At 46.8% G+C, this 21,478-nt stretch overlaps 8 protein-coding genes across 8 annotated transcripts; 4 read left to right on the top strand and 4 right to left on the bottom strand.

Annotated features, from left to right (window-relative positions):
* Positions 1-668: 668 nt before the first annotated feature.
* GGI43DRAFT_210139 (P-loop containing nucleoside triphosphate hydrolase protein) lies at positions 669-3,316 on the bottom strand. The gene is made up of 2 exons (XM_083200191.1): positions 1,118-3,316; positions 669-1,037 (listed from the first exon to the last, which is right to left on the bottom strand). The coding sequence occupies exons 1-2, from the start codon at positions 2,975-2,977 to the stop codon at positions 753-755; spliced, it is 2,145 nt and encodes a 714-aa protein (XP_083056919.1). The 5' UTR covers positions 2,978-3,316; the 3' UTR covers positions 669-752.
* A 659-nt stretch (positions 3,317-3,975) lies between these two features.
* GGI43DRAFT_415122 (cupin domain-containing protein) lies at positions 3,976-5,036 on the top strand. The gene is made up of 4 exons (XM_083207122.1): positions 3,976-4,336; positions 4,406-4,463; positions 4,517-4,680; positions 4,753-5,036. Exons 1-4 carry the CDS (start codon positions 4,184-4,186, stop codon positions 4,906-4,908), a joined length of 531 nt encoding a protein of 176 aa, XP_083056918.1. The 5' UTR covers positions 3,976-4,183; the 3' UTR covers positions 4,909-5,036.
* A 1,246-nt stretch (positions 5,037-6,282) lies between these two features.
* Positions 6,283-7,785, top strand: GGI43DRAFT_210081 (class I SAM-dependent methyltransferase). The gene is made up of 4 exons (XM_083200190.1): positions 6,283-6,736; positions 6,810-6,993; positions 7,060-7,502; positions 7,558-7,785. Exons 1-4 carry the CDS (start codon positions 6,461-6,463, stop codon positions 7,756-7,758), a joined length of 1,104 nt encoding a protein of 367 aa, XP_083056917.1. The 5' UTR covers positions 6,283-6,460; the 3' UTR covers positions 7,759-7,785.
* Positions 7,786-9,780: 1,995 nt separating this feature from the next.
* On the bottom strand, positions 9,781-12,149 carry GGI43DRAFT_210025 (uncharacterized protein). The gene has a single exon (XM_083200189.1). The coding sequence runs from the start codon at positions 11,600-11,602 to the stop codon at positions 9,914-9,916; it is 1,689 nt and encodes a 562-aa protein (XP_083056916.1). The 5' UTR covers positions 11,603-12,149; the 3' UTR covers positions 9,781-9,913.
* Positions 12,150-15,354: 3,205 nt separating this feature from the next.
* On the bottom strand, positions 15,355-16,413 carry GGI43DRAFT_415108 (uncharacterized protein). Its single transcript, XM_083207121.1, has 3 exons — positions 16,368-16,413; positions 15,808-16,299; positions 15,355-15,756 (listed from the first exon to the last, which is right to left on the bottom strand). The coding sequence occupies exons 2-3, from the start codon at positions 16,262-16,264 to the stop codon at positions 15,674-15,676; spliced, it is 540 nt and encodes a 179-aa protein (XP_083056915.1). The 5' UTR covers positions 16,265-16,299; positions 16,368-16,413; the 3' UTR covers positions 15,355-15,673.
* A 663-nt stretch (positions 16,414-17,076) lies between these two features.
* Positions 17,077-17,458, top strand: GGI43DRAFT_387366 (uncharacterized protein; the record flags this gene model as incomplete). The annotated part of the gene is made up of 2 exons (XM_083203922.1): positions 17,077-17,120; positions 17,182-17,458. The coding sequence occupies 2 exons, from the start codon at positions 17,077-17,079 to the stop codon at positions 17,456-17,458; spliced, it is 321 nt and encodes a 106-aa protein (XP_083056914.1).
* Positions 17,459-17,789: 331 nt separating this feature from the next.
* Positions 17,790-18,809, top strand: GGI43DRAFT_209973 (uncharacterized protein). Its single transcript, XM_083200188.1, has one exon. The coding sequence runs from the start codon at positions 18,121-18,123 to the stop codon at positions 18,646-18,648; it is 528 nt and encodes a 175-aa protein (XP_083056913.1). The 5' UTR covers positions 17,790-18,120; the 3' UTR covers positions 18,649-18,809.
* GGI43DRAFT_415101 (uncharacterized protein) lies at positions 18,681-20,469 on the bottom strand. The gene is made up of 4 exons (XM_083207120.1): positions 20,159-20,469; positions 19,894-20,110; positions 18,886-19,845; positions 18,681-18,835 (listed from the first exon to the last, which is right to left on the bottom strand). The coding sequence occupies exons 1-3, from the start codon at positions 20,201-20,203 to the stop codon at positions 18,971-18,973; spliced, it is 1,137 nt and encodes a 378-aa protein (XP_083056912.1). The 5' UTR covers positions 20,204-20,469; the 3' UTR covers positions 18,681-18,835; positions 18,886-18,970.
* Between the last annotated feature and the right edge of the window lie 1,009 nt (positions 20,470-21,478).

Raw genomic sequence — 21,478 nt, 5'->3', positions numbered from 1 at the left:
GGGGGAGGGGTTTTGTAGATATATATGTTTTTATATATATGTATAAAAGTAATGTTGATACTACTAGTCTTGTGCTGTGTTGTAGCTTGAGGCCCGGTTTGTTTGAGGATCCCCTATCTAGACTGTTGTAGACAATATGTCAAGCGCATCTTTTTTTTTATCTTTCCAGCTTTATCATTAATATTACCTAGTAGTATTGCCTAGTGGTATCAAGAGGCACGAAGGTCACAGTAATTACACAAAACTAAGGGCCAAGCTATATTGAGCTAAGCAGCTTTTTTTCTGATAACAGATTTGATTTAAATTGCACTACCTAATTTCAAATAATACCTAAGCAAATGTCGTTTTCATTTTCATTTTCATCGCCCTCTTCTCAATCTTAGCTATCTCCAAGCCGAATTCAGCAAGATCATTGTTGAAGGATGTCTGGTGCTTACGATTGCGCGCAGATGATCCAGATTTCTTGCCTTTCTTTGTTGCTGACGCTTTGGGTTTCGGAGGAGGGATTTCATCCGTTGCTGCGCCAGTTGTGTCTGTGCCGTTCGTTGCTGTGCTGTTTTCTACTGCTACATCCGCGAATATAACATTCAATCTTGTGCCGTCAATATATCTAATATTCTCCTCCGCTACTAGGTCAGTCACAGCCACCTCTGTGGTGTTGTTCATGCCGAGCCTTGCAGGAAAAGAGTCAGCCTCATCATCGTCACCAGTGATTCCTGCTAAATATGCCCAGCGGACAACCATTCAGCTTTCTATGTGGCAGCTGGGGCCCAAATGAACGTTTTTGTGTACTTACCCAAGACCTGAAATCCCGAAAACTTCCTACACGTCTGAGCACCCTCGTTGAGAAGCTTGAGCTTGGCCTGAAGGGTCTTTCGTGCTGTGCGGATTGCGTCCTTCTCGCCGACGATGGCGTCCATGTCGTCTTCAGTCATCTGTGCGACGACTAGGGGGCTGAGAATTTCACGGATCTCGCCGACTAATCCTGTTTCAATCACTTGGATGGAGACTTCGTCGATGAATCGCTTGAATGCTATCTGTTTCGGTGAGAAAGAAAGTTAGCAGCCTGATTCACAAGAATGTTGTAGCTAGATCAATGTTTCGGTTAAGGACTCACTTCATAATATGCATCAGCGCTATCAAGAGCGTCTGAAGCGCTTGCGCGATACAAGTCTGGTTCAAGGCGCTGCACTAATTCCTGCCTCAGACCTGACAAATTGATGTATTGGCTCGTCGAATACGAGGCGTTGGTAAGAGAAGCGCCCGGAAAGTACTTGTGCAATATCTCATCAAGCTGTGGCGCCTGTCGCTTGAGGCGAATTTTCTGAAGAGTTTCAGTGAAGTCCGAGTTGTAAGTGACTGGATGGCTATTTTCATATGGGTATAGCAGCATGGCAGTCTTTTGTCGGAGACTGGCCAAGAGAATATCAAGCTTGGGGTTTATAATCATATCCATTATGGACGCCACAGTAGCAGAGTCAGAAATATGAGCAACCAACTGATTCAGAAAAACTTTGGTTGCCTCCCAAACTTTCTGAATATGACGCTGAACAATTGGCTTCCATGGCGCTGACTGCATCCGGAACAGATCTGTGACAACTTCCGGACTGAAAGAGTTGGGAAGCTCTCGACCACGTCTGTACGACATCATGTCAACAACCTTTTTCACAAAGTCGTCTCTTGTCATTTCGATGGCATTCCCAGCCACCTCCTTCTTTGGAGAGGTGGTGATCTTATAGTATTGGCCATCACTCGCCATTTCACTCGCAAAATCTCGATTCAGGTTTTGAATAACCGCGCGAATACGCCTGCAGTAAGCTGATTCATCGTTAGAATCGCTGAAAAAGGTATCAGTGTAAGTGCCATCCCCAGCGGCTTGCATCAGTGATTGGAAGGATTGGCTGATCTGGATCAGGTACATGCGTTGCTCCTGTGGACTTATACGGGGTTGGCCGAATTTTTCGAGCTGCGCCTTGCAGTCATCAATCTCGAAAGAAATCTCATCCACCAAATTTGGTAGCTCAGAAGCAATTTGGTGGAGCAAGAGTTTGCTCAGACGGCTTCTTAGAGAAGCAATGCCCACATTAGACGAAGACAAGCTGGACCAAGCACCTTGCGAGAAGAAAGTCTTTTCGTTGGCATCGCGTTGTGCCTGTGACCAAGAGTCTGCGTCTGTGTCTTTATTTCTCAAGACATGCCAACCTAAACGAAACTCCACGTCCATATTTTGGGCCAGCGAGATGTAAGTCTTCTCGCTGCTAGAACCAGGGACAAGAGTATCCGGCTTGGTGATGACGCCAAGCGTGCGTAAACCTCTAGGATCCGTATCGCGGGCGAGCTTTAGCACAATTTGGTTGGCATAGTCATTTTTGGCCGATATGACTGCCAAGATTATGCTTCTTTGCTTTGCCATGTAGCTCTTGACAATGCTAGTAATAAGAGCAACATCTGAAGCGGATTGATTCTTTGTCTCAGAATGGATCAGTCCCGGCAGATCAACAATGGTAAGGTGAGGGCGATCCGGCCCACTGATCTCAATGCGAAGAAGATCATTGGAGAAAGCTTTGCCAAGAGTCTTGATTCCCATGACGGCCTTGGCATTTTCGATCAGTTCTGGAAGCTCTTGAAGCGAGTCCAGCTTCTCGTGGAAGTTGGATAGTGCATCATTCTCCTTTTTGCCCAGCGGCTGATGAGGGATGATGGAAACTTTGACAGAAGTGTTTACCGTCGTTCTGAGGATGAGTTCCGTTGGAAAGCGAGTACAAAGACCGCTTTTGACTGGAAATGAGACACCAGATATGGCCTCTAACACAGAACTTTTGCCTGAGGATTGGTCACCGCAGACGATGATTTGTGGCAGGGAGATGTAGTGGCTGATGCCTTGGGAACGTAGCGAGTCAATGGTATTGAGGAGCTCAAGCTGCTCTTTGGAGCAGAGGCCCTCTAGGTTTTTGGTGTTGAGCTGCGTCAAAACCATGTTGAAATGCTGGTGATGAAGTTGTTGAAGGTGATATGAATTGTGATGATGGTTGCAAGATCTGATCGATGAGATAATTGGAAACTACGTGCTTTTATAGATTTAGGTGCTATAGTATTTCTATTGAGCTCGTTCTAGTGAATTCTGTCCATAGATATGTTATGGAAGGCCTCCCGCATGCAGGCTTCCACCCTATTATCAGCCATTTCCGTGGTGTTGTAAGATTTGATTTGCGTCGCTTGCCGCAGTCCCGCAAGGGTTGATCGGCTACACGCAGGGAGTGTGTTGTAACTCCAGTGTAATGGCAGTATTCACCGTTTAGCCCCTCAGACATTTAATTAAACTGTCTTTTGGTGGAATATTCACTGGCTTTTATAGACATTTTGGTGAGACAAGGGCACTGGCTTGAGATAACAGCCCGACGTGCATTGGGCTGCAGTAAGCCAACGCACATATACGTCAGATTGAACTCGAGCTTCACTGCATCACTACTGCTGCATCGACATGCTGGCAATTTCGTTGAATTACAGGAGTCGTTAAAGACGAAGTCTCTAACGCAGCGCTGGCTCCCCTTAGCAGTATCATGAGATGCGACTCTTTGTGTATACGTATCATACCGAACCACTTGTTTGCATTCCTATCTCTACACCCACTCTAATTCGATAAGCACTCAATACTCGGACACTTTGTAGATGAGTATGAGACATGAGCGGTCTATTGACTTATTCTTACGATACGACCTTGATAGTGTCTAAAAAATCATCTGATAAATTAAATATTAAGATCTCACACGGGTTTAAAAAGGAAGAAAACATTATAGACTGGATATTGTGACTGATATCTAGACTGGTCTCGTTCTGATACCTCAATATATACATCCATGTATGGGAATACCGAAATGCCGAGTATTAGGCGAAGAAGTGTAAAAGTATGAGATGAATGTGACTCCTCAATAATAAATAATTTGAACAAACTGTGCATCTGCCGCCGTCAACAAGTTTACACAAGTATTATGTCAACGAATGAGCGCTGGATTGTAGAGCCGAAACCCCTCTTTCTCCAATCGCCATTGAATTTATGTGTCGGGGCTTACGAGTGCCAGCCGTGTTAATTCTGCATCATTATCGTTTCATCTTCCACCGAGAAAAAAATTAAATAAATCATTTATCTCGATTGCTTATAATAGTAGAATAAATTTATGTTGAAATGCCCCCATCCGTTGAATGCTATCTCTTGCCTCCTACAAATGATGTACCGAACAATCAGCTGCCAGTGATCCTCTACCGGGATGTGCTGCCTGAGCCCCGAAATGAAGAGACGACGACGAATTTCTTAACAGCTTATGGCTGGGAAAAGAGAGTACAAGATATCCATCCCCGTGGAATCGTATTGTTCTGCGCAGGGGCTAATAGAGAGCTGCGATGTTAGGGAACCTGGGGGCATATCTCAATGCGACACTTTCATCCAAATACGCATGAATGCTACGGTAGTACACCTATCATCAATATTGCATACGATGGACTGACGCTGTATGAAAAGGCATCTTCCAAGGCAATTCGACGCTGCTCTTGGGAAAGATTAAAGATGGAGAGGGTATTCAAATCGACGTGCGCACTGGCGACGTGATTGTCCTCCCAGCTGGTACAGCTCATTCCTCTCTAGAGAGCTATGGTGACTATCGCTACATTGGCGTCTATCCAAAAGTGAGTAGCAATCTAGATTTACCGTGCTCCTATTTACTTTTCAGCGTGTGTAAGCTGACAGCTGTTACACAGGAATGCCCCAAATGGATAAGTGAGAGCGGCAAGCAACCTGCAACTTCTTTCGCCTCGATGATCCGAGAGGTTCCTACGCCAAAGGCTGATCCAGTGTACGGAAAGCAAGGGCCGCTGGTGGCGTTGTGGAACACCAAGCTGGAAGCAAAATTGTAGCTGTGAATATGAGACAAGAGAAGCATTTCACATTTATATATTTACTGCAGATGGCTCGACTGATATGATCTACCAACCTGATAAGCTTAAATATTGGCTCCCCGTAGCAATATACCTATCGTGATCTACTCATGGCGCTCGATCTCAGTTACCATATTAGTCGTAGTGGGATTCCTTCGGGATATCGTCCTGCCTTTGGCAAGTACCGGATGAAGGGAGCTTGGCATGCGCAGCGTAAGTTTAATATAATATATGGCACAATACAATGACAAGGATAAAAGGCCCGGTGAGTAAAATGCAGACGGAAGGATATTGGCTGATGTGGACGATGCTCGGCACTGCTACAGGCAAAATAGCTATGCCAAGTCCCGTATTGTTTTGGCTTAATATTTCTTTATAACATGGGTCATATGAAAGATAACCAGGATAATACAAACATCTCGTTTTGAACAAAAGAGGTTAGATGTCAAGGTGGACTGGTCAAAGGATTGATAAAGAAAGACGTGGATATCCCATGGCATGCAAGATAAACCGGCATAGGATTAGCCTGCAGATGCTTGCAGATGCTTGCAGATGAATGGATTCGCTACGTAAATAAGCCACACACGGATACTACCAACAGCTGGATACTGTATGTAGAAGAATGATGACAGGTACATCTCACCTACGAAATGTCGCCTTGGTTAATGACAGATTATTGCCGTTTAACGCTGACAAATGTCTACTCCTATTTTTGCTATTATATGCTTTGCACTCTTCAGCGTATTGCTGTTAGTGTTGGTCCAAGTATCAGGTTCTAAGAATAACAACAAGCTAACAAGATCCCACCTCTGTCTAGTACTCTCTCGTATTAGCAGCTCTCGGGGATAACTTGTCACATCCATTCGCAAAGCCGTATCTGCGTCCATCCTGCGTCTATCCTTCGTCCCCCCTAACCGGCTAGTAACAGAGTATCCAGTTCCCGAACGAAGCCGGACAGTTCCCTCTTAGCGCAGACTGCTGTCGAAGTACGCACCGACCCGTAGCCAGTACCTGCTCGTGACTGGTTCCCGCCGTGCCGCTGTGGAGTACTCAGTACGCTGCGCTAAGGTACCCCGTACGGGAGCTCCAATCAGCTGACTGCAGCTCCCAGATCTTGAAATTGCCAGTGCGCTCAAATGCCTGTCGCAACTTTCACAGCCGATTATCTCTTGCATCTTTAGACTTTTATTGCCGTCAAACGTCGGATTGACCGGCTATCTGCGCGCAGCAACGGCAGGGGGCATCATAATCGCGAGGAGTTCGGTTGCGCAGCGCTGAGCACCAGCAGGTGGAAAAGGCGACAATATTCCAGCATGAGATAACCCAGGACAGTCAACTATTATTCCCTGTCGAGTTGTCGAATCTCAAATCTCCACCGTCTACGGCGCGACGAGAAACGCCATTTTATTCGTATCAGCTATTATTCAGTCGGCTTCGTGGGCGTTACGCTGGTGAAAATCTACATCAACTACCACCTACTTTCATCGACACTGGTTGGCGCAAATACACATATACGCATACAACATACACAATGGGAGATCCCGCGAGGGATCAAGATCGGCCGAGTGCTGGTAAGGCGCCAGCAACAGACTCGAGCCCTATAGAAGCTAAGGTTGCAGAATCTCGAAACCCAGTCACAGGAGATGCTCCTAATATCGAAGAACAGGACCCTCCACTTGAAGCTACGGACAGCGAAGATGTCGACGGCGACTACGATGACGACATGGAAGACCCAGACGAGTACTCTGCAGCGTCAGTCACCGTGAGGAGCAGTATATGGGAGCACGAATTTGAAAGCGGACGAAGAGTGAGCATGGCGCTTTTACTTGATGGAGATTTTACATCGGAACATATCGCTGATTCTTTTTTTGCTCTGCTAGTATCACCACTATCGACACGGCCGCTATCCCTTACCAAACGACGACGAAGAGCAAGAACGAGAGTATATGAAACATGTGCTACACTTGGAGCAGACTGGCGGCAGGCTGTTTAATGCGCCCATTGCGCCAAATCCACAGAAAATATTAGACCTTTGCACAGGTACAGGGCTGTGGCCAGTAGCAGGTATAATTGCGACTCTTTGCTCTGCATCCCCTTCTAAATTTTGAAGATATGCTAACGGACATACAGTCGCCAAAATGTTTCCTAGCGCAGAAATTGTCGGCCTCGATCTCAGCCCTATCCAGCCCTTCATGGTCCCGCCCAATGTGCGCTTCTTAGTCGATGATGTTGAAGACGAGTGGATGGATCGCGGGGGCTACGACTTTATAAACTTGCGTCATTCCTGCATGTACCTGAAAGATATGGACAAGCTGATCAACAACTGCTATTCCCATCTCAAGGAAGGCGGATGGCTGGAGATTACAGACTATTGCACCTATATCAGATGCGACGACGACACAATGCCTCCAGGCCACCCGGTGGCGCAAACTGCCCGGATGATGACTCAGTGTCTGTTGAATTACGGCATGAACGGATACACCATCAACGAGCTTGAGCAAAAGTATAAGAATGCCGGATTCAAAAACATCCAATGCCGGGTCATAAAAACACCAATTGGCCCTTGGCCCAGGGTACTTTTGCACTGTCCTCTTTCCTGTTCTACGTTAAACTGACATAGTTTTGTAGGATCCCAAGCAGCGGGAAATTGGAACTCTGTTCCGCGACATCATCCACGAGCTAATACGCGCCCTAGCTGCCAAACCTCTAAAGACTCTGGATTGGAGCGAAACAGAGATGGAGGTGTATCTCGCCGGAGCACGAGGGGCCCTCTGGGATAAAAAGGTGCATTGTTATACCAACTTTATATCCTGGTGGGCCCAAAAATGATTCTTTTTTGAGTATCTTTTTTGCTTCTTTTCTGGCTGTTTGAATTCGAGCATTTACGGGCAAGCGACATGTTGGTTTATTTTACCATGGGCTGCATTGGACATTTTACAAACACATATGTGCGTGTACAAATATGGGATACCAGGGCTGCGCATCACTAGGCGTATCGGTGGCTTTTTATATACAAGGAGAAGAACAGAATCTCTCCTTTGCTTCAATTTTTTTTTTTCCATTAATCTTTCTTTGGATAGCGTAGAATAGACTACTTCTCTGCTATCAGGCCAATGACCTGGAGGCCAAATATACCCCAAATATTTTTTTTTTCTTCCTCTGCTTGGGCAACATACATTTACTCTACATTTTACTTGTTTTGGATGCGCGATGAAATTCTTTTAACTTTTTCACATCGTCATGACATCGACGATCCACTTCAAGATCCCGATCGGAGAATACTACTAGGCTTTGCATACGAAATTCGCCACCGGCACATCACAATGATCAATTGGTTCACAAGTAATTAGAGTTGAAATAAAGTTAAATCTCCTATCAGTTTGTCAGGGCTTTCTATATACCAAAACATGTGAAATATCCAGGAAGTGAACTAATCTCCAAATCGTAAAAAAGCGATATCCAAAAAATCGAAAATGAAAAACCGCTATGCTCGCCTTGCGGCGATAACTCCAACTCTTTATCCCGTTTGTCCCTCGTAATTGTCTTCTCCATAAAATATTCCTCGTACAGTCCCTCTACTACCCAACAATGTCTTCATATCGTTCAAAGGTAGAGACTGTTTGAATGGCTGAGTGGCCAAACACACTCATGTCTCGGGAACTGAATCCCATCTTCTCAATCTAATAGGGATAAATCATACAGGATCAGAAAAAGATAGAAATGAAAATGAAAAAAAGCCCTGTACACCATACAAAGGGTATCCCAATTCGTGCGCCATCATTTCGCAATGCTAAAATAATCCAAAATTTGTTGTTGCATGACTCCACCATCGCGATGTGATAAAAATTGATAAGAAAAACATGGTAGGACAAGGATCAATGAAACTAGTCCAAGAATTGAACGCATAAAATGCCCCAAAAAATGAAACGAGTAGAGAAAAAAAAAATAGCGAGAAAATAGCGCAAATAGCCCAAGGCTTGTCGTATGAGCCCAACTCCGAAGGTAGTAATATTGGCCTGAATAGCTCCGAATACCGCCGAACTTTTGGTAAAGGCGATTGTCTCAACAAAGGACGATCATCGAGACCCTAATCAGGCAAAGATCCAGGGTCTGGAAAGCAGAAAAAAGTAGGTGGTAGACAAATTCACTTGGCTGCCGTTTCGAAATTGCGTCCGATGAACTTATCTCTCTGCCTTCCCAATTGGGTAACGGCCTGTGTTGTCAAAAGTCGATCTTTTGTCTCGCCCAAAAGTTCGCGACACTGCAGGTACTATTGTGCAATAGAAGCGCTCGTAAAGATATCCAAAAGGCCCTCCGATAAAGTGGTCCCTCTCTAGGTCCATCTGCCAAGGAGAGAATTTTTTTCATGCATTGCTTTGGGCCGTAACGCAAGTGCTGCAAAAATTTTGCAGATGCTGTTTCATCCAGTCAAAGCATGCCAGCTGTTCTCCCAATGGTTTGGGACCCTGTCAGTTAATGCCTACAAAGTGGTACGGTAATAATGCCCATCGACGCTTGTCCTCGGCATGGTTCGTGACATGTTGCCCCTGTGGGTGCTCCCGACTCGTGGTGCGTGGCTTTCCAGGGCTCGGAGGCCTTCCAAAGCCCTTCTAGTAGGTGGGGCCAAGGGTATGTGGGTATTGCTCCGTCCTCTAACTCCATCTCAGTACCAAATCTGCCATGTGTCACCGGGACCCAATCGCCACTTCAACAAATAATTGGCAAGCCATTCGTAAGAGAAATCGTAGGTGATTTGACACAGTCCCACCGCGAATGTGTGCGGTGGATCGATCGTCGGCTTCGGCATAGAGGAAAAAAAGAGAGCGAAAAGTAAGGGACTTTCCTCAGACCCTTAGTGTTCGCCGACTTCTTAGTGCTAGCCAAAGGCCAATAGAAATCCGGTAAAACGCGTCTGTGTCTCATGAGCTGTCTCACCGTGCACGGAGGAAAGGACTGTGCGGACAGTCCAGACTGACGATTTCAGCTAATCAGCCATTGGCATAGGAATCCATCGCTCTGGAACGCCGTCGGCTCCAATCTCATAGGGTTTAGCCGATGTCTTCCTGGGTGGTAGTGCCCATCGAGCACGGCCAGGCTTGCTGTTGTCTAGCTTGCCTCGTCGGCGCATGATCATTTCCATGACGGCAATTCGAATAAAATCGGGGTTTTCTCGCATCTCTCGCTGTCGCACAGCCGGGAGAGGTGGTATCGCGTCTCGAGTCGGATTTGATGGGGTCTCGTCTACGGGAGGCGACGGAGATAGCGGTGAGATGGATGGGTACGATTTGCGCGCCGCGGCGTCTGTGGGTCGGGACCGGTGAATCTTGTAGGTCTGCATCTGGATAGATGCGACGAAAGTGCCTGGCTGCTGCAGAGGTCGAGATTGTGTCTCACGCGACAGCCTTGTGGTGGGATTCAGATAACGGCGTAGCTCAGCTGATGGGATGTCCTCCGTAACGGGTGGTCGGCGCTCATCGGCATATGGCACTTCGGGGTCCATGGTGAGGATGGATCGCGTAATGAGATCATCTGGCGGGATTGACGGAAAGTTGATGCTTGAAAACGACTTTGCTGCAGATCGCAGCGCACGTAGCGATGCCGTGAGATTAGACTTGAAGACAGCCCTGAGAGGCTTGAACGGAATAAATGCTTGAGAAATTGACTGGTCGGTCTCTGAGCTTTTGAGGCTCAGTGAGTCCAGGTCATCCTCATCCTGCGGCGGCTGTGGCGAGAGCGGGTGCTCATCGATGCTGTTGGGAGGAGAGCGGATGGGCCCAAGCGACTTACGCATGGGGCTGGCCTTTCTCCGATTAAAGGGCTGAGGACTCATGCTTCGAGGAGATTCGATAGACGAGATCACGTCGGTGCCATAAGAGTCACCCAAAGACGGCATTGAATCGATAGAAAGTGTTCTGGCCATTGAGACGCTGCCGCAGTCACTGCCCATGAATTCGTCGTCCAAGCTGTCGGGGGGCGACATCAGTACATCCATGGGACTGCCGCGACTCAACGACCAGCTCATCTCCTTTTCTGAAAGTTGACGCTCATCTTCAATAATAGCATCGACAGTTAATAGTCTGTCTGTCCCCCGGGATTTCCGTTGCGTCCGTCGAGGCCGTGGGATGTCAGTGACGGCCAGCAGAGCAGCCACCGACGGGGAGAGAGACTCTGGCGCGCGAACATGATTCGGAACCTTGCGACGGGGGGCGTTTTGTCGTCTCACAGGGCGAGGAGCGTCAAAATGTTTGTTGCGGCCATTGGTCTTGGGAATTTGGACAGGACTGGTAGGGGTTGCCGGCCTGATGGTCAGACTTAAACCATCCGAGACGGTAGATACGGCCGGAGAGACGTGTTTCCCCATATCTGCATCGATTTCGGATGGAGAAGACGTCTCAGATCGGATGGGCGTGACGGTAACTGTGATTGTGGATTTGTTGCTCTGTGCATGCTTTGGGTCACTCGCGTGGGATGGAATGTTGGCGATGGTTGGTTTGGTAGATTCGGATACGACGAGGTGTGTTTCGATTTCGACTACGGTTGGCTTTGATGGGAGCGATGGCGTCGATACTGACGAGCGGATCTGATTATGGGAGGTTGCAGAGACGATGGTGGGAGGGAAGAGAGCAGGAGTTGGAGACCGTGGGAGCCTCGGACGAGAAATGTATAGCATCATGGCCTAGTTCCTAGGGTGGACAAGGATCGAGACAGCGCACGACACAGTGGAGACATGCCAGTCCTGGCAGTGGTGTTGGGGTGGGCCTCAGGGGACCGACAGCGCTGTGCTGCCTTAGCAGGCGGCCTTCTGGAATACGGGAGCTTTTGGCGCGGTGTACCCCGTACTCAGCGGTGCGTACTGCGAGGTGGCTGGATCGGTCGCGCGTGTACTTGGCGGCGTCGCGTGTGCGATAAGGACAGACGGGCGCCCACAGGGGTACTTGCTGCTGGGGACGCAGTACTCCGCAGTACTAAGGCAGACGCTTCCGCGGCGGTATCGAAACCCAAGCGGGCGACGAAAAAAAAAATTTGGCCTGAAGGGGAAGGGCCAGGACGGGCAGCTGGCCAATGAGAGGCGTGCGATTAGGGCTAACGGCTGGGGCGGAATCTTGGGAGCGTCCCAACTGTCAGGCGCAGCTGATTGGCGCCGCTGCCGGCCAATGGTGCCTTGCAGTGTAACTAGTACACGTCAGGTGCGTATCAGATAGCAGCGGGGAGCGGTAGCCACGACTTGTATCGGCAGCGTCCGTGGGAGAGCACAGTGTTTGCCGCCGTGGCACCTACTCTGCCAAAGTGAAGCAAAGTTACGGAAACGCCGGTCAGGTGCGATTGTTTAGCTGACTCGTCCTTATCGACGATGTATCATTCGCTGGTATGATGGGGAAGAGAGACAGAGCGAGGAAAGGAGGACCCAAGAGAGCAGGATTGTTATCAGATAACGGGGCGTTGAAGTAACACAGATGAATAAAACTCAAAACGAAAACGGCCAGTTCTTTGTCTCTCGCTCTTTGTTTCTTTGAGGAGATAGCACGGAGTTCAGCCAGCGTTATCTCTGTCTCGATAAAAAGATGGGGTACGGGGTAATGACGATGCGAGTCGAGACGGCGTGCTTCGATCAGCCGGGACCGGTCTGCGCCTATGACCAAAACCAGCTTGGTGGCACACAAAAGTCCAAGCGATGTGCGTCAGAGAGGATTGGCGACGGGCAAGTGATGCGTCCAAGGATGGTGAGAAAACCGGCTGGAGCTGAGGGAGCTGGAGGAGAGATCGAGATCAAGCAACAGAGGAGAGAAAGGGGAAAAAGAAGATGATCGGCCTTCTTTGTACGTTTACGAGAAACACATGGGCGAGCTGCAAGCGGGGGTCCAGCAAAAGGCCAAATATTAAAGCCGCGATTTGAGGCATCAACACGTATCTAGTGGCCGTATCTCTCAACAAAGTTCCTTGGACCCCCATTCCCGACGTTCCTGCTCCCGCCAATCCTGGCCACGACGTGGTACCCGGCCCCATCTGGACGCTTGAGGCATGTACGAAGCTCGAGTACGAGCAGTCGAATCGTACTAGTATGCGCATGCTGGCCCTGGAATGGCTGGATGGGCACAAACGGGATTGCCCAGCGCAGCTATTGGCAGTGCTAGCACCACTGCGTCTCGTTCTTGGCCGCTGATATGTCTCTTGTCGGGCAGCTATAAGCAGCAGTCGGGATTTGCAGGGCGTCTTGTCGGCCACAACGGGGGCCAAGGATGGTGGTCAAATGAGATTCTAATTCTATTCCTTTGAAGGATAATTATCATATGACAATTTCTGCGGCGTCATACCTCTATTGGCTGGCTGACCACAGATGGCCTGCGTTGTAGATGGCTGGGATGCAAGCATTTGCTTTGCACCATGTTCTCGGGCACGTCGGCATCTTCAAACCCGTTGTAGTGGTATTAACAAGCAACCTGCAGGGCAAATGCTCAAGAGTAAGTAAGCATTCTTTGAGCCTTTGTCTTCCTTCTAAGTACAGTTGTGCGCGCAAGTTACAGTATCACGTTCTAATCCTTGCAAATCGATAGCTACATATCTCGCTGCCTATCTCGTACTCTGAGCACTGGCTCTGCTTCTGGCTCTGACTCATCTTTCGCCATTCGAGTTCCCAAAGCTTGCGATGTGACAGATACCCAGCACCAATGGCCATTGACAAGTACAGTATTTTGTCGTACATGATCGAGATTGCAGGCAGCGAAAGGAATAACTGTATCACCCCAGGCATGCTTTCAAATCCACAGCCGAGCAGCCAGGCAGACCACCAGCGGTGCCCAATAATAGCCAGACACACCCGCAGTCAGAGGGTCAGCCAGCGGCACACGTGCGAGTGCTCGTGCAAGTGCGCGTGCTCAGCCATGGCTTGCTTTGCTGGCTGATTGTCTCATGCGCAGTTCTAGTGGGGGCCCTGATTTTCTTCCCTGCATCGACATGGCTAGCCACTCAAGCGCAAGACCAGGTCCGGGCCTACATACGTTGTGCAGCATCAGCAGCGGCATCACACCCTCTTTATCGGGAAAATGAGAGGGGAGCAGAAAAAGTTTTCCTTCTTCACAAAGTTGCGCACAGCATTGCCCGACCAGCCACTAGGCTACACCCGTATCTGTGAAACCTAAACGCTACGGGAAAGCATATATCATCCGTTTGTTGAGCAAGCGTCTCTTTCTGCTGTGGCGTGTTACTCTGTTCTAACGCGGGTACCTCGCTCTTGTCTCACCTTCTCAAGCCGTCTTATCAGCGCCGTCCTATTCGCTGGGGTTCGCTTTAGCTTTGCGAGCGATTATGCGGTCTCCGTCATACCCTACCTAACATTTCCCCCCACCAATATTGCCTGCTCTTAACGGCTGCGTCCTCGTTCACGATAAACATGGATGGTCTGGGCTACGAATTTCATGAATGGTACGTACCATAGAATGCGGGGTGCTGCTAAAAGTCTCCATCCATGCTCCGCTCGCCCACACTCTATGATGCCAGGGGTTCTTTTCACATCACGACTTTTAAGTGCTCAAATGTTATGCTGTGCTTGTACAAAAACGGCGTTGAGATTCTGCCATAGGCCGGTCCCTTCGCCTATCCTGTGATTTACAGATCATCTCCAGGTTGATACGTTGATTTATGATGGCGAATTTGTCCTCTCTAGGAACTTTATACCCACCCATCCTTCCACGTGTTTTGCCTCGGCCAGTTTGCTGCGAATTTCATCTCACTCCCCTCATCAATATATCACCAATCATCCACACTCTTTTAGCCTACCATTCATTGCCTGTGACTCCATAAAATATTATAAACCCTCATATCATACAAGTAACTACTCTTTGCTAATCGGGTTAATTATCTCCCCGTCATGGCCAACATTGCAGCTCAATGTGCTACCTCATTAAACGGCATATTAGCCGTCCTTGAGTCTTCATTATTAGACAACAATATCTTACATTCCCAGTTATAACCCGTAATCTTCATATATAGGCGTAACACTAGATAATATTCCGGAGAATGCTTAAAGATGATGCTGTACCAAGGAAGGCGGAGAATACATGCGCCGACAGCTGGTCACAAATGCCCAAATACGCCCTACTTGGATGTCCCAAATCAGATACAACGGGCAACCAGAGTAGTATTGTATCCTAACTAACAGTAAACATGATTGGCGAAGTCAATTCGTGAAAAGTTGAGCCTTGGTTGTAACTCGCCCATTAAGCCCCAAAGCAGAGCGTGCATACATATAGACTACTTGTCACAACCTCTAACCATATATTTCTTTCGTCAAATATCTCTTGCGTTGCATTAAATGTCTGAAAATTACATACTTGTATCTTCTAGATACCCCTCCATAAGAATCGGTGATAAATTTTACGACGAGGTTCATAACAGGATAAAATAATTACATTACCGATACTATGTTGCTGCAAATAGGGATAGGTATATTAGTAAAAGCTTTTATGAACGTATATATATCCACAATGAGTCCGTGTACTCTTTCCCTTAGGCATTTACTCCACATGTTGAGCCATAAACATACATCCCTTTTCGCTCTCTAAGATAGTAAAATGAGTGTAATGCAATAATAGTTCTTGGTGGCCAATCGTCAGTGGAGACGTTCGGCCTGCATCTATATATAATCAACTGAAGAAACGTCTATGTTCTCTCCTTCCCATATCATGTAAGTCATCTTCTATGATCGGTTTTTCTTAACTACCAGTCATATGTTTCGGAGCCTGATATATCAGTTTGTTGGGGTGTAAACTTGTATCTCCACATTTGCATTTGCATGAAATATAAGGTTAAATGGAAGTTGGTTTCTTATATCTGCTTTATTTTTAGCGAATTGTCTTAATGCGACGCATGTAGGTAGCTTACCTGTGTAATTATTGCCCTGCCTGACATGCCCACTCGACGTAGTAATTGAACCACCGTAGGTGCCCCCTGATTGTATTACCCCAGAGGAACTTGTATCGTGGAGTATTCTTCTACTAATAGTCGCTCCTTGATTGCGAGAACGCTCCATCTCTTCAAGTTTCATCTCGAGATCGGCGATTTTCTGGTTTTTGTGATTCAGATCGGCAGCGTACTTTGCTTGTATTTCTGCGCAACGCATTTGATACTCATCATAAGCCACCTTCAGCTTATGGAATTCCTTGTACGCCCTTTTCGGTTTATTATTGATCAGGAGCTTAAAATATTCGTAGGTGAATTCGGCTGCATTGATGAGAACAAAATCCTTCCCAACTTGATTGGGAATAAAGGAGTATCGAGAAGGCAACGAGATAACCCTCGAGCTTCTACCACGTTTTGGATGTCTTTTTAAAGCTGGCATAATGTGAAATAGGTTTTACTAGTTTAGTATTCTATCTAATAACAGATTGAATGCATTGTTTAGCGAGAAGGGGCCCATAAGACGAATGGTTTGACGGGCTCACAGGCAAAACTCCAAGTCAAAGCATACATGTAGTAGGATACATGCAGTAAACAACAGGAAAGAACAAGCAGAGGGATTATCACTCATATGATAGCATGGTCTGCGCGCGTGTCGTTTCCGTGACTTGAATGTTGGCTATGAGCCGTGTGCGTGTGTAAGTCTAGGCGACGGCGATCGCTTTTATCACAAGAAACGCAACAGCCGGCGGCTTGAAAAGGGCAGTGCCTCTTTACTCATGTTTCTCGATGGACCACAAATTTGACCTTATATAGATGGGGACCAAAAATTTTAGGGATATAGGAGATTGATTGACTCCCTCTTCCATCTTTTTTACGCGCTCGCTATTTAGGCGCCCTGAAGTTTCTTCGGAGGCGGGAAGCTCCACTGGAACACCGGACCGCTCTTGACGCGCGCTTCCATCCGCTTGCGATCCAAATAAGTGTTCTGACTAGATACACAAACCTTTACAATAAACTTGACCTGGGTATCACATGGGAACGCTAGGTTTCTAGCACCACTACACTATTAATATATTTTCTATAAAAGCGTACACTTCCCCCAGAAGAAATTGTTAAACCTCTTCTACATCTTAACCTGCGAGCAATAAAAGGCAGTTCTATAAAGTCATGGTATGTGGATATCCTTGCTTCTCTGTCTTGATTAGATCAGTGAACGTCTCTGACACAGCCAAGGCCACTAATTTCCATACGATGTCGAGTCTAAAGTCAGAGTCTGGGCGGCGGCTGGGAGATGGGTCCAGGCAAGCACCAACATTAATTCCTCAGGTTCCATTATAATTCTAACACCCGTTGCAGAGCTGGGTCTCAAGCTCCCATTGAGCAACTAGGCTCCAGGAATTGGCAAGGCGGCTCCAATTTTCACAGCAAGATTACAATTGGCAAAGAATCTTTACTGAACCAGGGCAATATAATTACAATTGTCGGCAGCCGACCTGAAGGCAACATTCAAGAGGGGTCGGACTTTGGAGGAGACATTGAGGGAGGGGCTGCCAAAACCATAACACAGGGGAATAAGATAGACGAACAAATCGCCGAACCCAGCGACAATGACAGCCCCAACACTGAGAGTTAATTGTATCTGTACTGGTGGTACTGTATATAAATTTTGTAGGATATTGGAAAACGGTGATGTGGCCTTCTTTCTTTTCCATTGCGGTCCTATAATATTAGTCGTTTGCTTCTACCGAGGTAGGTACATGTAGTTAGAAGTCAGATGAGAGATCGATCTGCTGCTGTGCACACAGCCCCACTGCCTGTTCTCTCAAGCCTAGCAACTCCACCCTATCCGCCCTTTCAGGCAGCGCACCTGCGGATCTAGCCTTGCATCTCCGTCACGTTCCTGTCCGAGTGTAAAAATCAATGCAGCATCTCCAGTGCGAAATTGCGCCAGCGCCTAGCGAAGACCAGGTAATTCACGAGGCATTGCGGCGTCGGTCGCTGAGGTCTCACTAGTAGGTTAGGAGAAAAAGCCCTGCTATTCGCCCAAGGGGGCTTCATCTTAGAACATCAGGCAGCGGGGGGCTGTGCTTGCGAGCCAACATTGAGAGCAAGGCTAGAAAAGGTGTTCGCTGCGCGCTCAATAATTGGTCGCACCCACCAAATAGCCTCACTTTGAATCTTGGGCACCATCCAGAGGCCTCAAAACGGCAAAAATACATAAAACCTCTTGGCATATTCGACTCACAGAAGCTGCAGAAAGCTGTTTAGACGAAGAGTCCACCCCACCAACCGATCATGGAACCACCACGCCTTTTACCAGAGCGATGCGTCATCATATGTGCATTTATTGCTAGTGGGAAAACATGGCTCACTACATATTCAAAACAACTCGGTCTATCCGGGTTTAATGTGCTGGACCTAGATTCTTCAGTAATCCCCAAAGAGAACGGCCAGCGCGCAAGTAACTTCAAGGAGTTGTACTTGGCCAAAGTGAAGGAATCAATAGCGCCAAACACAATCGTTTTAATATCAACACATGAAGAAATACGATCGGCTCTAGTTGAAGAGGGGCTCGACTTTGCCCTGGTCTATCCGCGTCGCGATTTAAAAGGAGAATGGATAAAGCGCCTTCGCTCCAGGAAGTCTCCTGAAGGTCTGATCAACATTGTTGACAAGGACTGGGCGAGCATGTTGGGCGAGTGTGAGGAACAGGGCGGCTGCTCACATTTTATTCTGGAAAGGGGACAATATTTATCGGACAAAATTGAGAATATTATGCAAAAGATGATTGCAGGTACGGGGCCTGTTGAGAGAAAGAATTGACTGCTTCACGGCATACATTACGACGTTACGGATCATAAATTTCCATGTTATAAATTTCTTATAGATAATGTTAAAATAGAAGGATTCGGCACGAATTGTATCACCCCCTTGGCATCCATTAAATGATCGCCTGTGTTTTTAGTCTCGGGAAAGCTTCTGAAAGGTATAATCCATCTCAATATCCATTCTTCAGACATGTTATTATAATCGTTCGTTAAAAGCTTCAAATAAACCTACTCTCTAGTGCCTACAAATGGTCGTGGCAAAATGCAAATGTGAAACGCTGTTGCTATCATGAAATAGAGCCATGCACAGGAATCCGTCAGTGCTCGAATAAGCTGGTTTCCATATTCGAGAAATCTCGATGATAAACGAAGCCTCTTGGCGAAATCGGCCATCTCATGGACGGTAAGCCTTGACTCTCTCTCCGCTGTTCTACCATCGCAAACAGCCGGCAATAACTGGCAGCGTCAGGCTTTGTGTAAGAGCCACGACCATCCAGATATCTCCTGCCCTGGATTCCGGATATGTCATTGATTCCCTCAATATTGGCAATCCCGTCGTAAATCACTGCCCACGTGCCATCAAAGAGAAATACCCTGTCAATGATGATTTGTCGGATAGAATGGGCATTTTGAGTTATAATGTTCATTAGAGATGTTTCTGACATCTCCAGATCTACTAGTTCCAATGTATTCAACTTTGTGCATTGCAGTGCTGACCAGTCAAATGATCTCATGCTTCTGTCCAAATAATGGAACCCAATGCGAAGAGAAGTAAGGTTTGCCACCAGACTGAGCAGTCGGTGTAATCCATCGGGCTCAATGCGCGTCATCTCGCCGCTAGGCATGTCACCTGGATGAAAGTCCAAATCAAGTCGCTCAACAGTCGTGTGGGAAGTCCCCGTGCCATCTCCCGCATCTTGCAGAAGGTCTTGGGGTATGTCGGCCAGTAACAGGCCTTCAATGCTAAGCGAAACCAATCGAGGGCATATGTTGCTGTAGATATGCCTAATCACATCTGATAAGATGCAGAGGCTTCGATTGTCGCAAACCCAGCGCATCCCGTAAGCTGGATACCGAAGCTCAACATGACGAAGTTGGATAAAAGACTTGAGAGCTGTGATGAGAGCTTCAACGAAAGAACTTGATGCAAGGAGGTCGTTTTGTTCTGCAAGCCGCTGTCGCTCGTCGTCGTCTAATGATATTAATCACTATTCCAAATTTGGGATGCGGAATACTTTACTATGCGAATTCCTGCGGATCCAAGGTTGATATTCGAATCTCTTGACTAAGGTAGCGAGTTGCGGATGCCTCGCCACCTCCTGCAGTCTCTTTAATGTATGGTTATTGATAGTTTGAACTGTAAAGCATCGGTATAGTAATGGGGTTGCTATTTCTCGGCCAGCGCGGCAGGTAAGGCGAATGTTCTTAAGGGCCTCATCCGAACTCTCGGCTGCAATCTTGAAATCGTCAGCGTAGAACAGTCAGCTCGAAGTGGGGACTCATACAAGGCCAAATATCTCCATCGGAATATGTCTAGTTTGGTGATTCATCCTGACTTAGGTAGGTTCAATCGCAATCTTCAATCCATGTCGATTTCATGGAAAATCGTGGAGAATGATCGGAGCCGTTTTATGAATTTGGAAAGCGGTTATTAAAAAGACCGAAACTAAGCGAGCCATGAGCATACAACGTCAGTGTTACATGTACGCTGTTATAACGCAAACGACGTTGACATATGGCTTTTCTAAGTTATTATTGGTAGCGCATTTTAGCTTATTCAGGCGACTTCATAGTTTTTTCTTATACATTTTTATCATGACAGCACTATTCATATGCGTATTTCTATTTTTTTGTCTTGTTCTTTTCAACAACTCTTTGCTTGGCTTAACAAGGATGCCGTCAACCCCGCTCATGCACGCATCTGACATGCTGCATAGAAGAGGGGTAGAGCGTCATACTCAGTGATACTCCGATCAAGCCGATCAAGATCAGCTTGGTCTAATATCTGGACGACCTTTATCAATCTACCTACCCTTGAGCTATCAGGCGAATTTTGATAGTATAGCTAAATTTGCTTGATTTTTCTGAATAAATTTTATTGATTAAGAGGTCAATGAATTAGCGATGGCGTTAAGGGAGTTATTTGTTTATTCTAGGGAAGGGCAATGAATACATATGATGTACTTTTTATTCGGATGTTCGATATGGTGTTTTACTCTTCCCTCTCCTCTTTTCCTCTTCCTTTTACTTTCCCCTTGTTTTCTATGCCATCATCAAAGACAATCTACTAGGGACAGACTGCGAGGAATTACAAAGTCTAGCCTAGATGATATAGACGCCTAGCTGGCCAGGCGATGATATTTTATATAGCATTCTCATGCTGTTTATCATTATCATTATCACTTCAAGATGAAAATCTTCGCTGCAATGGCGTGTCTCAAACATATCTTGGTCTGCTTTAGTAGGTCCTGATAAAATCAAATCGACATGGGGACAGCTTCAGTCTCAACATTCAAAATCGACAACCATCCAGAGAAGAGATTTACCAAAAGTGTATTCAAGCCTCATTTAGTCGTCTATTGTTTTCTTTTGCTTGAGCTCGCTGAAAATGGTCCACACAAGCCCCCTATCGTGTTCTCATTATGGAATACAAATCATGGTTTAATAATCTTGACGTTGATTTGCAAGGCCCCGCAAGGGCGTAACTGGATCTCCCGATCTCCCCAACATTGAATCATAATAATAAACCTCGTAACTGAAACTGAGTCATGATTTAAACATGTTTGCTTGAGTCTGACTAAAGATATTTTGTAGTTCATTGTTAT

This window comes from Trichoderma evansii (assembly GCF_050947405.1).
Source record: "Trichoderma evansii strain SZMC 28006 chromosome Unknown GGI43scaffold_24, whole genome shotgun sequence".
Taxonomy (NCBI): domain Eukaryota; kingdom Fungi; phylum Ascomycota; class Sordariomycetes; order Hypocreales; family Hypocreaceae; genus Trichoderma; species Trichoderma evansii.
The sequence above is the reverse complement of the archived record's forward strand: the minus strand, read 5'-3'. Positions and strand labels throughout refer to the sequence as shown.